The following is a 17,605-nucleotide window of genomic DNA, read 5'->3' as shown; positions in this document are numbered from 1 at the left end:
TAACTGGAAGCACGGTTCTTATTCTGCACGCAACCCAGAGCACCAGGAGACTGGGGTTCTCACCGCAGCTCTGCTGGGAATGAGCTGTGTGGCCTTGGGCCCCTCCCAACCCTGAATATTCTGCGATGCATAGCTCTTCCTCTAGCCTTACTCTTCCTTCCTTTCTTCTCCCACTGGGTGATACTGGATTGTATGACATCAGAGCCAATTCTGCTTGCAGAAATGAGTGTTGCTGTCGGTTGGGTAGAGCAGGGTCCATTTTTGCTCAACCTCTGCTGCTTTCCAGACATACACACACACACTGCTATATCTCAGCTTCAGATTCTTCTGTACACAAATAAGAAAGAATAGCAGGCACAAATACCATTTGTTGAGAGCTCAGTAAGTGCCAGTGGTTGTGCTAAAAGCTTTCCACAAGCTCATTTTTGCAAACATGAATGTAGGACCCCTCAGAGAGTGACTGTAATTAGGCCCTGGGTTTATGGGGTGAGCAGTTCAGCATGAGCAGCCGTCTCCAAGTGTCATGATGGTGAGTCATTCAGACGCTCATCACCCTTAGTCGTGTGTCTAGCACTCTGCACAGGGAAGTACTATGTGCCCTGAAGGGATCAGCTGCAACATGCACAGTGAAAACTGCAAAATGGAAACATAGACTCAAGGGATTCTGGAACTGGAAAGGGGCTTGGGAGATTGTTTCATTGTAGGACACCTAAAAGTTCCCCTAACACTGGAGAGATCAGGGCCCTAGGTCCAAGGGCCCACAGCAAAGGTGTTGGCAAGAATTTGGAGACTAGACCTCTAGCTTTGAAAAGGGTTTTCTCACATTGGGGAAATCCCATGCCATCTTGTTAATATGGTGGATTTCATCCATATAAAACCTTCTGTTTCTTTTTTATGAAATACTAGCCTTTGTGAATATGGTCCATAGTGTAATGTAGAAGATCATTCGCTTCTAAAACCAGGTATATATTGTTCTTCTGGGCCAGGGGACTGATAACCTTAAACTTTCTCTCCCAAGGTTGAGGTTGAGAAGTGGTGGTTGTTAACGTGGTACTAAAATGGGCTGTGACTCAGGAAGCCACGGAAAACCCAGCCATGTGTTACATTTTGCACATCCGCCTTGGGCTGTCAATGTGAGGTATTTGGTTTTCCTGCAAAAGAGAAGCTGACAGATGAGACAAGGTGGCTAGAGTAAGGGAGGTTGAGAGGAGAGGGGAAAGGAAGCAAAACAATTCACACTATCCATCATTCCTATTCAACAATGGCTTTGCAGAGCACTTCCTCACTGTGTGACCTTGAACATACCCAACTGCTCAAGGTCTTCAGCTTCTGTGACCTCACACCATCTCCCCCAGATGACTGTGGGGAATGGAAGCATACCATGTATCAAAGTGCATGTAAGTGAAGTTGCACTTCATTGAAGGTTCTGGTCCCAGAGCCATCACAGAAGGGTAGAATGGGTAGCACCCCACTCCCACATTCCAGGGCTTTTGACCTCCAAAGACCAGAAACAATGTCTTTTGTTTTCATTTTGCATTTGGGCTGTGGCCTCCTTTTCTCCGAGATTATTATAGAGATCGACAGCAAGTTTGAAGGGGAGGCAGAGAGAAGCCACAGCGTACAATTAGTAGTTCTTGGTTTTGCTTTCTTTCCCTCCAAGACTATAAAGTTGAGCTGGTGGAATTAAACACATGTGTGATGTGACACCACTGTAATAAATAAATGATGTTATGAACCTCTAAGTCTGTCTCTACAACTTAAGATTTAAGTCGACCACGCCGATCACATTTTCTAACTTGAGGGTTATGGTCATGTTTTCCAAAGTTTACCATGCTCACAAATCTCCAGAAAATTTGTTAAAATATAAATTTTGATCTAGCAGCAGACCTGGAATGGGGCCAGAGAATTTACATTTCTAACTGGGTCGCAGGTGATGTTGACACGGCAGATCCAAGGATGACACTTTTAGTAACAAGGAACCACAAAGACATAAGGTTTGAGATGAGAAACATCAACAGACTACTGGTAGAGGCAGATAATTTCCCTCTGAAAGTTCTGAAAATGCAAAATTTTGTATTCAACCCCTGATGCCCCTGATGATGGGAAGCTGAGAGCTTTTACCTCCTAAGACTAGAGAGGTCAGTCATTTTTCCAAGAAGAAAAGGGAATTCCCAGTCTCTTACCATTCTTGGTTGGATCATACTGGGCACAGCCCACTGCGAGCTTCTCCAGCTGAGCACAGCACCTCCACCTCCCGTCCATCCAGAAATTCGGATGATACATGGGTACCAAACTGTTATTATTCCTTGTTTCTGAAAGAGATTGGCACCAGTAGAAGAGTTATTTCCAGGTCCGTCTATCAAGGGCTACCAACGAGACTCCCCGAGATTGGACCCCGCTATAAGCTGGAGTGAACAGTACATGTTGGATTTAGGCATTATTGGGTCTGGGTCTTGTCTGGCCTTGTGTTAATTGTATGTCCCAGGTTGGACAACACCCTCATCCAGCTCAGCGTCCCCTCTATGCAATGAGAGTATTAGACTGGACCAGTGGGCCCAACAAAGCTGTCCAAGGGCCACTGGGAAGTCTGAGTGGGAGGGATTTCCGCCCCTTCATCTCTCCCACCTTCAACCACAGGAGTTTTGCTTTATCCATTCTATATTTGCAGCTTAAAAGTGAGATTTTGGTAGGGGGAAAAAGAAGAGGTTCTCCTGCTGAAGAAAAGTATGAGAAATGGAGATGTAGACAGGCCATCTCAAATGTTCTTTCCAGCTCTAACATCCTGTGAGTAAAGCTCTACACAGTGGGAGAATAGCCAGTGGACATAGTTAGGGCCCTTCTGATAACTTTCCATTTTAATGTTTCTACTGAGCCCGTTGACTTGAAAGCATTTTCTGCTTACCCAGTCCTGGCCTGTTCATACCCCATTTGAGACAATGACCTTGGAAAAGGATAACTATATTTTTAGTCTCATTTTTCTGATAGAGGTTTCATGGCTCCCAAGATTCCAATGGCTTGCTTACTTTTTGTCCTTATAGGTACTTAGAGACAGGCAAATATCTGAACGCAGTTCTCCTATAAACCCAGGGCTCCAGGTGAAATAACAGTGCTACTGATTGAACGCTTTCTTTGGGTATTGTTCTAAGTGTCTGACAAATCTTAACACATTTAATTCTCACAATAACCGTGTGATCAATTGTTACTAGTCAGAATTTATAGCTGAGAAAATGGAGACGCTGGAAGGTCGAGGAATTTGCCCCAGGTCACATACTAATAACTGACAGACTGGGGATTTTCACCTTAGTGGTCTGGCCACACCTCTCACGTGTACCCAAGCCCTGTGCTGGTTCTAATGATGCCATGAGGAAGGCGAACCTTAAGGAATATCCTTCGTGCTGATCTGAAAACTTTGAAAGCTAGCTAAAATTTATTGGGTGTCGACTCTGGGCCAGGATAATTCCAGAGGCTTTACCCATAGCAGTTCCAGGGGCAGGAACTATTATTATCACTCCCTCCTTCTTTCCTTTTTTATAGATGGGGAGACTGAAGACAGAGCCAATGAGGACGTTGCCCACGCACACGTGTCTAGTAAGTAGCAGAGCCGGGATTCGAACTCAGGTCACCTAACTCAAGGCTCCGTCCTCTTATTCTTCATACTAGACCAGGAGTGGGCAAACTCTGCAATGGCCAGGTAGTAAATATTTTAGGTTTTGTTCACCAGCAGGCAAAATCGATATGAGATGGAGGTACTCGTCTATTCCTTTAAAATGGGGCCATTTAAAAATATGAAAACCATCCTTAGCACAGAGCCTTATGAAAAGAGGTGGTAGGCTAGATTTGGCTGACCCTACACTGTACTGATCGTTGCCTCTTGGGCCTGGGGTGAAAAGTTGGAATGCAATACCAATACCAAAAGCGAGAAATATTTGACCATCCACTGCCCTTTGTCTAACTGCGGAACCCAAGCCTGCTAGAGCATCAAGGGATCTTGGAGCCATTGGCACAGGAGAGTAAATTACCTTCTTTAAGGGCCAGAACCCAGCGCTGCCGGCTCTCACGGTCTGGAGCAAACACATACAGAAGGTAGTTGTCATGCACAACCTGAGAATATAGGCAGAGTCCAAGGTGAGTGGTGCACTCAGAGATGAATGACTGGCAGTAGGCCCACCTAGCATACGGGGCCAGGACTGGGCCTCAGGTGTCTGTCACTTAAAGGCAAACTACCAGGTGATTAGGAGACTGATGTCCTTTTTATCCAGATATTTGAATGCTGTGCCGACACAGGGTGAGTTTCCACATCTCAGACTACTTGTCTCAGATTCCATGTTACTAGTAAGCCATTGCTAAATTAAAACAGCAGGACAAAATGTCTCCATGTGACAGAACATTTATTTCTCATATTAACTTTTAAGTGATAAAAAAAAAACCTTTCTGGCATATGAAAGAGTAAAAAAGTAGATGAAAAATGTATAATCGAGATTTTAAAAACTTTGTATTTTGAAATAATGTAAGACACCCCAGTGGTTCCATAAATAGTACAGAGTTCCTGTGTTCTTTTCACCAACCTCTCCTTAATGATAACATCTTATTACATAACCATAGTACAGTTTCAAAACGAGGAAACATTGGTCTAACACTACTAACTAAAGAACAGATCTTTGAATTTTACCATTTTTTTTCATGTACTTTTTTTTTTTTTTCTTTAAGTAGGCTCCATGCCCAGTGTTGAACCCAGCACAGGGCTTGAACTTATAACCTGAGCTGAGATCAAGAGTGGAACACTTAACCAACTGAGCCATCCAGGTTCCCCTTTAATGTACTCATTTTTTAAAGATTTTATTTATTTATTTGAGAGAGACAGAGAGAATTAGAGAGCAAGAATGAGTGGGGGGGGCAGAGGGAGAGGGACAAGCAGACTCCTCATTGAGCAAGGGGAGCCCAATGTGGGGCTTCATCCTAGGACCCTGGGATCATGACCTGAGCCGAAGGCAGACATTTAACTGACTGAGCCACCCAGGGGCCCCTCTCACATTCATTATTAATTAGGATTTTTTTTTAAGATTTTTTATTTATTTATTGTCAGAGAGAGAGCACAAGCAGGCAGTCGCAGGCAGAGACAGAGAGAGAAAGCAGTCTCCCTGCTGGACAAGGAGACTGATGCGGGACTCGATCCCAGGACTCTGGGATCATGACCTGAGCTGAATGCAGCAGCTTAACCGACTGAGCCACCCAGGCGTCCCATTAATTAGGATTTTACTGACAGGAAAATATATGCTATTCATTTTACTTTTATTACTAAAAATTTCAACTCATGGAGGTCAACTTTCTGGTAGAAAATAATCCTTTTCTATGTCACATTAAAAATGGAATATTTACCTCTCAAATTGGCAAAGAGGAACAGTACCCTAGAATGTGCAAGGAGATATCTGCTGCTTTGGAGTTACAGATGCAGAGAGTGATGACAAGTTTTAGATGATATCATAACATAAAGACTAATGATAATCTCCACCAGCTCTGTCCAGTAGGACTTTCTGTAAAGGTGGAAATGTTTTATAATCTGTTCTGTCCAACACATAACTATTGAACATGTGAAGTGTTTATTCCCTCAGTATGGCTTAGTGTGATTCAGGAATTTTTAATATTGCTTAATTTAAATATTAAACATCCACATGTAGCTAGTGGCTACTGTATTGCACAGCACAACTCTAGATAGTTCTGATATTATAAAATTCAAGTCTTTTTGTCCCAGAACCTCCAAACAATTTATAATCAACAGTAGCCTCAAAACATGAGTAAATTGTACTTAAAGAATATTAGGTTTGGGCCATTGATAGTTTATTTTCCCTCGCCTAGGAGCAGAGAATTCGGATTTTTGTTGAGGTAGGGAAGATATGAGAGAAGAAGAAAAGAGGAATGAAAACTTTTTCAAGGTTTTAGGCTTTGTTGAATAGAATGAATAAATGAAAGAAAGAAAGAAAGAACACAGCAGCTTTCTTCTGGACTGAGTAGAAGATCTAAGTATAGGTCAGAGTCATCGGTGTCCCACCTTCTTTTACAATGACAGGATTTCAACCATTGTCCAAGGAATGGGGGACTAGTTCCCGCAGGCATAGTGGACTTACCTGAAATGGATATTTATAGTGGCATGGGATACTAATGTCACTTTTCACAATCTCGACACATTTGATTCGGGAGAGTTCAATGGAGCCCTTCAATGTGCGCTTTTTCTGTGGGGGAAAAAAAGCATATTCTATTTAAAGAATAGAGCAGACAGTATTTCTGTCCAGGCTGCTTATAGAAATCCACTACTAGATAGGATCCAATAGTTTTGTAAACTAACCCCCTTGTGTATCCAGAAGCTACTTCTTGGCCTTCTGTACCTCAGAGAGACACTCTGAGCAGATTCCTGGAAGAACATACCCTGTGATTTGTCTCTTGATAGGATGATTGATTTTTACATCATTTACTCATGGCATCTTGTATCTCAGTGACCTTTTGACAAACAGCAGCATTGTAGCTGGGGTGCGGAGAACAGTATGGAAACCAACTCATGTGCCCGTTCTCTCTGTTTTGTGCCAATCCATTGTGTGGCCTGGATGGTGGTACATACCTTTACTGGCACCTTTCTTTCCGAAATCTGGTTCCTCTAGGTCCCTTATATTTTTCAATAATCCCACAATGACACCCTTGTAGGACATTGCTGATTCTGCTCTGTAACTATCTCTTCACACTCCCATCATCCTATAGGCTTCATGTCTCATTTCCTTGGAGATTTGTTAGATTTATTTCCTTGGTAATTATTTTACATTATGGTCATTGACAGTTATGATTTATAATGATTTTACATGTTACTCAATTCTAAGGGTACTTGTAATTGGAGAGTGGATCCTAGGGGATGTCACCTAATGGGATAGATTCTACTATTAACTATCAGTCTCCGAGGCTAGTTAGTGAAAAGATTTTGTGGAACAGAAACCTTTCAGAAGTCCCTACAATTAGGCTTCCACTGAGAATAGAACTGAATTCAGCTGTGGAACCAGATGCAAAATACTGTATTGCACCTTATCTTTTAGAAAGAGGTAGCAAATGGTGGTGAATTGGACAAAAGGTTGAAAAGGGCAAGGTTCAAAGTTGGGTTCTGTTTCCTTATTGATTTTCTGTCTGGATGGTCTGTCCACTGATATAAGTGAGGTGTTCAAGTCACCTACTATTATTATTAACTATCAATCTCTCCCTTTATGTCTGTTAATTTCTGCTTTATGTATTTAGGTCCTCCAATGTTGGTTGCATAGATATTTACAATTGTTATAACCTCTTGTTGTATTGTCCCTTTATCATTATGTAGTGTCCTTCTTTGTCTTTTGTAACCATTTTTGTTTTAAAGTCTCATTTTGGCAGAAGTATTGCTACTCTGGATTTGTGTGTGTGTGTGTGTGTGTACATTTGCATAGAATATCTTTTTTTATCTCTTCACTTTCAATCTGTATCTTTGGGTCTGCAGTGAGTCTCTTGCAGGCAGCATGTAGATGAGTCTTGTGTGCATGTATGTTTTTTTTTCATCCATTCTGTCCCCCTATGTCTTTTGATTGGAGCGTTTAGACTATTTACGTTTAAGCAATTACTGATAGGTGTGTATTTATTGATTGCCATCTTGTTACTTGTTTTCTAGTTGTTTTTGTAGTTCTCCTCTGCAAACTGGCTCAACCTCTAACTAACCTCTATGACCTTGGGCAAGTCATCTCACCTCCCTGAACTTTAATTTTTATATCCGCTAAGTGAGGATATATTTAATGCCTACCTTTGAAAGATTATTTCGAGAATAAAATGAGCATATGTAAACAAATTAATGGACTTATAACAGGTGCTCTCAATAAAGAGTACCATCCCAATTAAAGAGGTTAATGCAGTCCTAACTATGGTAAGAGAGCCATGACATCATAAAATTCTCCAGAAGTGAGCTCAGTCTGTACTTTCTATTTTTTTGAAATCCAACCTGGTTGTTGGCCTTTGTTGAGGCCAGAACTGAGATGAAAAAAATTCAAGATGTGAAATGTATCTCTATCAAATACAGGGATGCTTTTAGTGTTTCTTTTAAAATTTTCTTTCTAAAAACTGCTTTATTCATTTTTGAAAGTACAGAATTTATCCATGTTCATTGTAACAAATAAAATAATATGGAAGTATGTTAAGAAAATATTTATAGTGTCATATCATTCTATCCTCCACAACCATGAGGTAGCCAAAGTTAACCATTTGGAATGCATTTATCTCTCCCACACACATTTATAGGATATATATATATACACACACACACACACACACACAAACAAGCATCTGCTCCACACAGTGGTCTACAGCTTGCTTTTGTAATTTGAGGATGTATTAAAAGGTCAGTTTTCCCTTAAAAACCTCTGAAAACATGTATCCTTTGAGCTCAAAATATCTTCTCATTTAGAGTCTTCCACAGCTAGAAATACATGCCTGGTTTCTGCCCATAATCATAGTTCTTTAAGATGGTTAATCTGGCTTTTGAAAACAGAAGAGCACAAGGGAGCCGCCTTTTCAACAACCTTCCCCCACTGTGGGTAAACATGGAGTCTGAGCTTTGAGGTTATCCTGTTTTTTTGACCTCTGTTGCATTATTTCCTTAGTAGTATACCTAGTAACATGCAACAAAAGGCTCATGGCAGTAATAGGACAACTGTGTTTGTAAGACATGTTTATGCTTGGAACCCACTAAGTCCTACTCTCCCTGAGAATGAGACTAGGACTTCTATCACCATACCCCTAATGCATAGTGACAGGCTGACAGCAGGTGCTCAGTCAGAATGAGATGAACGAAGGGCACCACGTTGAAACACAGTTTAAAGAATCTCACTCAGATTTAAGGCTAATGCATTTAGCTCTTCAGGAACTATTTACTGGGGACCAGCTATAAGCTAAGTGCTGTTCTGAGAGCAGAAAATAGAGAGATGAACATGGTAGATCTTTTCATGGAGATCATAGTCTTGTTGAGAAGGCAGACAATAGAAACGAGTGCCATAAAGAGAATAGAAGAGGTTGATATGACCACCCTGAGGACAGCGCAAGCCTGTCTGGGGAAAGGGCCTTTGAGAAAAGATCAAGGAGTTAAAAAAGGTGCAGACATGAAGTCTGGGGGTGTGGGGGTGGGTAAACATCTTGCGTAGAGTTCACAGCAAGAGCAAAGCCTTAGGGTAGCAAAGTTCTGGATACATATTGGTTGTCAATAGCCTAGGATCATCATAATCAGGGTATAAAATGGAGGTAAGTATTAACCAGAGTTGTGGATAAAGATTCTGTGTGATGTTCTAAAGCTGTGCTGTCCAAGAATAGCAGAATGGGAACCATATATGTGACTTAAAGATTTCTTGTAGCCACATCAGAAGGAATGAAAAAGAAACAATAAAATTAATTTTAAGAATGTAGTTGTTTATCCTATTATATCTAAAGTACTATTTCAATGTGTAATCAACATAAAAAATTGATGAGATACATGATTTTTTTGTACTAAGTCCTTGAAATCGTGTATTGTAGAACATATCTCAATTTGAACCTGCCATATTTCAAGCGCTCAGAGATCACACATAGCTGTGGCTCCATTATTGGATGTTGCAGCTTCAAGATATCCAAGGAGGGCTTCTCCTCTAACCTCAGATTATCTCTGTTAATCTCTTAATAGTCACTGATTTCAAACATGGATTTTAAGAGACACTGTGTTAACAGCCTGTCAGGTGAGCTGGCTATGCGGTTTGTGTTTCTGTTGAAATGGATTCCATGTTCCACCCTCAAAACCCGCTTTTTTTCTTAAATGAGTTCCCTAAAGTGGGTTGTCTTTGAATTTCATAAGATCTAATACGTGGTCAACAAGAGACCAGCTGCGCATCACCGCCCCCACCCCGCCCCCGGCTGGGGACTGGGGAGTAGCCGGTTAGTGAGCTATACACAGTTCCATGTCGGAGAAATGGTGATTGCCTATAATCATCCCAAACAACTGTGCTATTTCTGAAAAATGCCAGGGTAAACCTTCCAAGAAAACCACACAAGAGCCATCAGGAAAAGAGAGATACCAGTAAAACCTGCTCTCATTCTTACTTGTCATTCCATCTGCATCACTTGGGTACAAGTCACAAAACCTCACTTGATCTTTGTCTCTTGTCTCAGCCATGTTTAAAGCTACACCATCTTCATATTCCATAACTTTCCCCTGGTAACCTGGCATGTGTCAAACACAACCCAACAAGATGTTGGTGTCTATGCTTGTGCACACAGCTTAAGTATCCCTTCTTTTTTATGTTAATATATTATATAAAATAGAATTTTGGACTGTTAGTTCCAAGGCAGGGAAAGGCAGGGAACAAAACCAAAATAAAGGATGATTCATATTTTTTAGCATGTCTTATACTTCAGGCACTCCGCAGTCCCCATTTGATCTATGATCCTACAAAGTATCATTGTCCCATCTTGCAAGTGAGGACCTTGAAGTTCAGAGAGACCAAGTCTCTTAATAAGTGGAATGGCACGGTAAAAGCTCAAGTCCATGACTCTAGAGGCTGAGTGCTTAACAACTATGTTTCATGGCTCTTGCATTTGCCCTGACTTTCCACAGGAGATTTTCTTTCTCCAGACTCCACACTGAACAATCAGTTGCATATTCTATACCATAAGCTGTGGTCTGGCAGACATGTGTCTGTGCTCTATTTGGTCGTACAACGTTTATGCTGGATTTGAAAGGGGGAGCAAGTTCTCTGCTTCCTCAGAATGATATTAACATTGGCTCCTTGGCTGTTTGGCTAGTCCAACAGATATATCAGTGAGAAGTTAGGTATCTGATACCTATGAAAGAGGGTATCTCCACCCCTCTGAAAAACAGCCAAATTTCAGCTTTCTGCTTTGGAGAGGCAGAGTAGGAGAGGATTGGGACTTTCAGGTCAGGTAGACCTGCATTTGCCCGACCAGCTGTGCAACCTGAGGCAAGTGTCTCAACTTCTCAGTTCCCTTGTTTTTTTATTTAAGTGAGAATGATCATAGTCCTTGAATCATTGAGCTAATTTAGAGGACTTTAAAAAATCACATAAACCTACTTACAAAATAAACTCATTCAAATGATAAACCAATCACTCGAGCATTACTTTCTTTCCTTCTCCAAATGCTGTACATAAAATAAGACCTTGTTCTCTTGCCTTTATGTGTCCACATTTGGGGGGGTGATTCTCTATGGGCAAATATGTAACCAGGAACCACCATTTGGGAGGCACAATGCTAATTTTTAACTGGCGATACTGGTGATTTTGACATTTCAGAGTCATTTGTTTAATTTGCAAATTATTTGTAAAATCAGACCAAAACCCCAGAAGGTGCCTATTTCTTGGTCTTCCCAAATGTATTACATTTGCTCTCAGAGGGCTTTTGCTTTCTGCTTTTCCTCCCACTTGCCTGTCAAAACCTTCCCCAAACAGTCATTCACCAAGGGTTTAACTTACTGATAGAGTAAAGCTTGGCTTGTTTCAGGGGAGTTTGGATTAGGACAGATATTAGAGACTGAAGCCAAGAAGGAGCTTCGATAATGGAATTTCAGGCATTAGCTGAGAGAGGTTTTTTTTTTTTTTTTTTTTTTGTCAGAGACAGAGGGAGAGAGAGTGAGCGAGCACAGGCAGACAGAGAGGCAGGCAGAGGCAGAGGGAGAAGCAGGCTCCCTGCCAAGCAAGGAGCCTGATGTGGGACTCGATCCCAGGACGCTGGGATCATGACGTGAGCCGAAGGCAGCCGCTTAACCAACTGAGCCACCCAGGCGTCCCTGAGAGAGTATTTTTCAAAGCTGAGTGATACATTTCAGACTTTCCCAGATCACACCATAAAAGCAGCCACAAACTGCCTTTATCAGAGTTTCTTTGTGACTGGAAAATCTTCCTGGTGATACTTTTAACCAAGAGCATTTCAAATATTTTGCTCAATGTCTCTTCTGGCCTTTAGTACATTGTACAAATCTGAAATCACACAATGACACAATTGAAATTAAAACTGATATCCTGCGAAATGAAACTTAAATGACTGATTTGGGGGGTCATCCCCCCAATACAAAAAGCAGAATGCCATTTCTAAGATGGGTTTTAGGGCTCTTCTTGGATTTTAGTTTCAACCTCTCTGCAAAACATGCTCAAGGTAGCCCACGAATTCACTCCCAGTCTCCCAACTCAACAAAAGTCTTTGATGACGGAGGGGACTTTATGGTGCGGGGGCGGGGGGGGGAAGCAGAGATTCAGAACTCGCAAAAGACATGGTTTGAATCTCTGTGGTGACAAGTAGCACAGGACTAGTCATCTCTTTGGGTTTAGTTCTCTTCACTCTTCTTCATTATTTTAGTTTGTGAAGAGTAATAGGATTGCCGATAGCAGCTGTGCAGGGTCACTGTGACCTGAGCTACGGAAAGGGGCCCAGTACGTTGCCTGATAACCAATAAAGATGAAATCACTACATCAGAAACTAATGAGGTGCTGTATGGTGACTAACATAAAATAATAATAATAATAATAATAATAATGTGATCATTACTGTCTCAATGGAAAATGTAGCATCTTCTAAAACATTGGGGTGATGTGAGATTAGCTATTGCTAGCTCCTCTCTTCCCCCAACCCATCTTCACCAGGCCCTTTGTCCACAAAACTTTGCTGTTCTGGGAGAATCTGGAGCTAAGGGGACAGATTTTGAGGCTCCTTGGCTGACTTAAAGTCAGGAAACTATGATCCATCCCACACCTGCCTTCTTTTCTTTCCTCTTTTCTTTTAGTCATAGCTAAACCAGAATCAACTGGCTTTCCTCACCTTAGCTTTTCACAATGTGGTTTTTGATGAGGCTGGTGGTGCTGTGGGGAAAACACTCCCTTAAAGTCGGCCATCTTGTCAGTAGTAACACCCTGACTACCCAAGAAGAAAAAGTGAGGATTTTACTCAAAAAAAAAGAGAAAGAAAGAAAAGAAGAAAAAGAAAAGATAATGGACTATACTCTCATATAGTTTTCAGTGGGAAATTGGGGATCCTTTTTTTCCCCAAGATTTATTCATTTATTTATTTACTTGGCACATACACATACACAGAGAGAGAGAGAGAGAGAGAGATTGAGAGAGGGAACACAAGCAGAGAGAGTGGGAGAGAGAGAAGCAGGCTTCCCGCCAACCAGGGGGCCCAATGCGGGGTTGATCCCAGGACACTGGAATCATGACCCGAACTGCAGGCAGATGCTTAACGACTGAGCCACCCAGGCACTCCATGGGATCCTTTCTTAAAATTATGAATGTGTTTTCCCACAAGTTGCTATTAAGAGCAGACACTTGTGGGAATGGTTCTTGCATTTGGGAGTAGGAAGTAGAGAGCTTTGCTCTTAATCTTATATCCTTCTATACTGTTTCACTATTTTACCGTGAACATATATATTTTTTATTGTATTTAAAAACAGTTAAAAGAAAGAAAGAAAGAAAGGGGAAGGAACAAAAGATTTCCCTTATCAGATTTATCCGATCAAAACATTTGTTTAAAATATACAAAGATGTAGGGAAAAGGATTTCATAACCGCATTATTTATTTCACTAAAAATCTATAGAAATGTAAATATTCACCAATAGACAAACGGTTAAATTACTTATGGTTCAACAGTCCTGTGACTACTCTGTAGCCAAAAGAGAAAGTAAGAGGAACAAAAGAGGAACAAAAATATATACATTAACTGAAAAAAGTTTAGAGCCATAGATGGAGCATCACCTCATTGGGGGAAAAGAAATAAAATATATAATAGTATGTACAAAACTCAAAGAAATAATACAAAAGGAACACTGCTAACTCTGGCTCTCTCTTGTGGGTGGCACTATGGTAGACTTGTCTGTGTACATTATATATTTCTGAAATATTTGAAGCTTTTGCAGTGCACATGTAAATTTACTCAACAGAAAAATGAAAATAATATTCTAAAGCAGTCATAAATTTAAAAACAAAACACTGTACAACAACCTTAGCAGATGACTATGAGAGAGGGGTGAGGGGTACACGTCGAATGCTGGGTATGCAAAATGATCTAGCTTTTTGCCCTTGTGGCCTCCTGACCCCGTTAGTCCTAAATGGCAGCGAGGAAGCATCTGTCACCTGTTCTTCTATATCCATGGAGATTCAATATCATAGCTAGTCCTCTTGTCTTCTTGAGCAGTAGCCATTTTCTCCATAGATTCTAAAAAGGCAACTCTGTACTTTTATGTGGGTATATTTATCTTGAAGTGAAGCAATAATTCAGGAATAATTTCCTGGCCTCATTCATGTTAGTTAAAGGTATTAGTGATCATAGCCTTAAAAAAAAAAAAAAAAGCCTGTTTGTTTAGGTTTGATTTCAAAAGGGAGCAGAGAGAAAAGGAGATATGTAGAAACCGAGCACAGGAAGCGAGTGATACGTGCCGGGGGAAGCAGATCCTCCAGTCGTCCTGCACATTTTTGTCTCTGCTCTGTGATTGCTCTTTCAAAACCTTTCTTCTTTCCAGAGTAGGCTATGTGGATTTTTAAGGAGTTTGAAAGATTATATTTTTCATATATCTTTCAAACACTGGAGAGTTAGTAGCCAAAGCATATAAATTAATAACTTCACCACATTTCAGAAAATAACCCTAGCATAGAGATGATGCTCCATCAGTATTTGTTAATTGGTTGATTGAAGGAACAGCAGGTAAGGCTAAGTGTGCAGCAGAAAATGATAAGTATGAACCGTATGATAAAGTTTTAATAGAAATGATTTGAGGGGCACCTCGGTGGCTCAGTGAGTTAAAGCCTCTGCCTTCAGCTCAGGTCAAGATCCTGGGGTCGTGGGATCAAGCCCCGCATCGGGCTCTCTGCTCAGCGGGGAGCCTGCTTCCCTTCCTCTCTCTCTGTCTGCCTCTCTGCCTACTTGTGATCTCTGTCAAATAAATAAATAAAATCTTAAAAAAAAAAAGAAATGATTTGAAAAGATTTCCAGAATGACTGGCAGGTGGATACCAATACCTCAACAATGAAAATGTAGTTCAAAACTAGTCTGCACAAAAGATTGAGCAAAGAAAGAGCTCCTACAAATTACTAAGGAAAATACTAATAAGATTATAGAAAAACAGGCAAAAGGAATAGAAATTGCTCTGAAATATATGAAAAAAATGCTTAAACTTACTACAAAAACAGAAATGCAAATAAATTATACTGAAATATCATTTTTTTAAACCTGTCAGACTTGCAAAGACCAAAACATATGGTAATGGTGAGGTTTTAACAAAGCATGCATCTCACATGTGGACCTGGGGAATGCTCACTGGCACAACTTCTTGGAGAATAATTTGGTCATGTTCAATAAAACAACAGATGCAAATATCCTTTTACAACAATTCCACTTCTAGAAACATTTTCTATAGACCAAAGCTTCTCAACCTTGGCCCTATTAACATTTCAGGCTGGATAATTCTTTGTTGTGACTTTGTCCTGTGCCTTGTAGGATGCTTAACAGCACCTTGGGCTCTGCCCAGAAACGTCAGTTGCACTCCGCTCCCCAGTTATGACAACTAAAAAATTTTTCCAGACATTGCCAATGATGGGCAAATCACCCAATACGGACATATAGATATAGAAAGTGACATACAGATAAAGTTATTCATTCCTTGTCATTCGCATTGACAAAAAAATTGGAAAACAGACTATGTCCATCATTAAGATAACTTTTTAACCATTCAACGAAATATTATGCCACCACAAAAAAGAATGAAGAAACTCTTTGTATATAGGTATGGTTTGATCTTTAAGAGGTATTGCTAACAAACCAAAAGAAAGGCTAAGAAGTGTGTGTGGAGTATGCCATCATTGTATAAAAAGGAGGAAAAGGAGAATATTTATCTGTATTTTCATATACGTGCATAAAGCATCATTGAAAGAATTGATAAGAAATTGATTATACTGGTTGCTTTTAGGCCATGAAGTGCTACAGCTTAGGACAAGGGTGGGAGTGGGCCCTTGCCTAACATTTTGTAACTGATTTTAAAACATTTATGTGAGCCTGGTGGTGGCTATTAAGGAGGGCACGTATTGCATGGAGCATTGGGTGTGGTGCATAAACAATGAATTCTGGAACACTAAAAAGAAATAAAAAACAAAACAAAACAAAATTTATGTGAATGTATTATCTATTCAAGAATTTCTAAAATATGTCTATATTTTGCAGAAGACGGTCTAATAAAAGGGCTATTCATACAGAGACCTGAAATCCAATAGGCATAGAGGCAAGAGGGCAAGAGTTCATCTCACTGACAGTTCTGTTTTGTGAACTAATTTCAATTTGCAACACAGAGGAAAGCAACGTGAACAGAAGTAACCTAATCTCACTGAGATTTATAATGGACTTTTCAAGAATTCTACCAGCTTTCTCTTGAATTCAGAGAAATTTCGGGTCAAACATTTGTGGCAGCAGGCTCCCTTGCCCCCAACTCACGGCTTTCTAGGTAGAGCCGGGGGAGCTGAGAAGATCTCTTCCGTGCTCAGCTTTCCAAGTGCCCTGGCCTCTAGGGATGCACGTCTGTGTCTTTTCCATGTCCAGGGAGATGTCACACTTCCCTCTCTGAGCAGACTAGGTGTCTGTTATTTAAAAGCAAAGAATCTTGAAAGATGATTCATGTTGCTATTCCACAGATTCAGTTTCCAGTGTTCAGTTTACAACCTACCCACGAAATCTCCACCATTATGTGGTTCCACCAACTGGTCCCATATACTTAGTGCTTTTATTTAAATGGATTGATTTTTCACCTCAACAAATTTATTCTAAAAGGAATTTTTAAAGCACCACCATACATATAAAAATACTCTTTTCTAAAGTAAGTTGTAATAAATATATAACTATTAAAACTATGTCGGGGCGCCTGGGTGGCTCAGTGGGTTAAAGCCTCTGCCTTCAGCTTGGGTCATGGTCTCAGGGTCCTGGGATCGAGCCCCGCAATGGGCTCTCTGCTCAGCAGAGAGCCTGCTCCCCGCCCCCCCAACTCTCTGCCTTCCTCTCTGCCTACTTGCGATCTCTCTATCAAATAAATAAAATCTTTAAAAAAAAAAAACTATGTCAAAATCAGATTTGTTCATGTACCATCTAATGTGTACCTCATGGTACCCCACTTTGGGAAACATGTAATTAGATCGCTGTACATGCACTTGGCCATAGTACAGGCTGTGAAGAGGGGTTGCATTTGGTGTGAGGGCCTTCAGTCTGGCTTTCTGGGCCGCTGGCTTGTACCCCTATTTGTTGGTCCTTCCTATATTACCACTATGGGTATGTTAGTCCCAGAATGTTATCCGAAGAAAGTGCCCAATAAGGGGTAGCCATTATGATGATTAGCTAGTCTGGTAAACTAAACAGTGCTGAGGCTGATATGGCATCTTTCCCTGGCAGAGGTCACGCCGGGAGCAGAGCATCAGGTTTACAAGTTCGTGAGTGCGTTCCGGTCAGCCCGCAGAGGCCAGGACCACTGAAGCACACTCTGCAAATTCACAGGAGACTGGCGACTTCACAGACTCATGGTGAGAAACAGAATGGCCAAGATGCTTGTGTCAG

At 40.9% G+C, this 17,605-nt stretch overlaps 1 protein-coding gene across 1 annotated transcript in view; it reads right to left on the bottom strand.

Moving 5' to 3' along the window:
• The window catches only part of ITK (IL2 inducible T cell kinase), a 63,427-nt gene that overhangs the window by 35,719 nt on the left and 10,103 nt on the right, over nt 1-17,605 (bottom strand). The window contains exons 2-4 of the mRNA XM_032851660.1: nt 6,123-6,227; nt 4,020-4,101; nt 2,184-2,312 (exon numbers count right to left, since the gene is read on the bottom strand). Of these exons, the coding sequence (XP_032707551.1) occupies nt 2,184-2,312; nt 4,020-4,101; nt 6,123-6,227 (316 nt within the window). The remainder of the gene's footprint in view (nt 1-2,183; nt 2,313-4,019; nt 4,102-6,122; nt 6,228-17,605) is intronic.

The sequence above is a fragment of the Lontra canadensis genome, unplaced genomic scaffold (genome assembly GCF_010015895.1).
Source record: "Lontra canadensis isolate GAN:19392208 unplaced genomic scaffold, GSC_riverotter_1.0 scaffold5, whole genome shotgun sequence".
In the NCBI taxonomy this organism is placed as follows: Eukaryota; Metazoa; Chordata; class Mammalia; order Carnivora; family Mustelidae; genus Lontra; species Lontra canadensis.
Note: the sequence above shows the minus strand (reverse complement) of the source record. Positions and strands in the feature narration are given on the sequence as shown.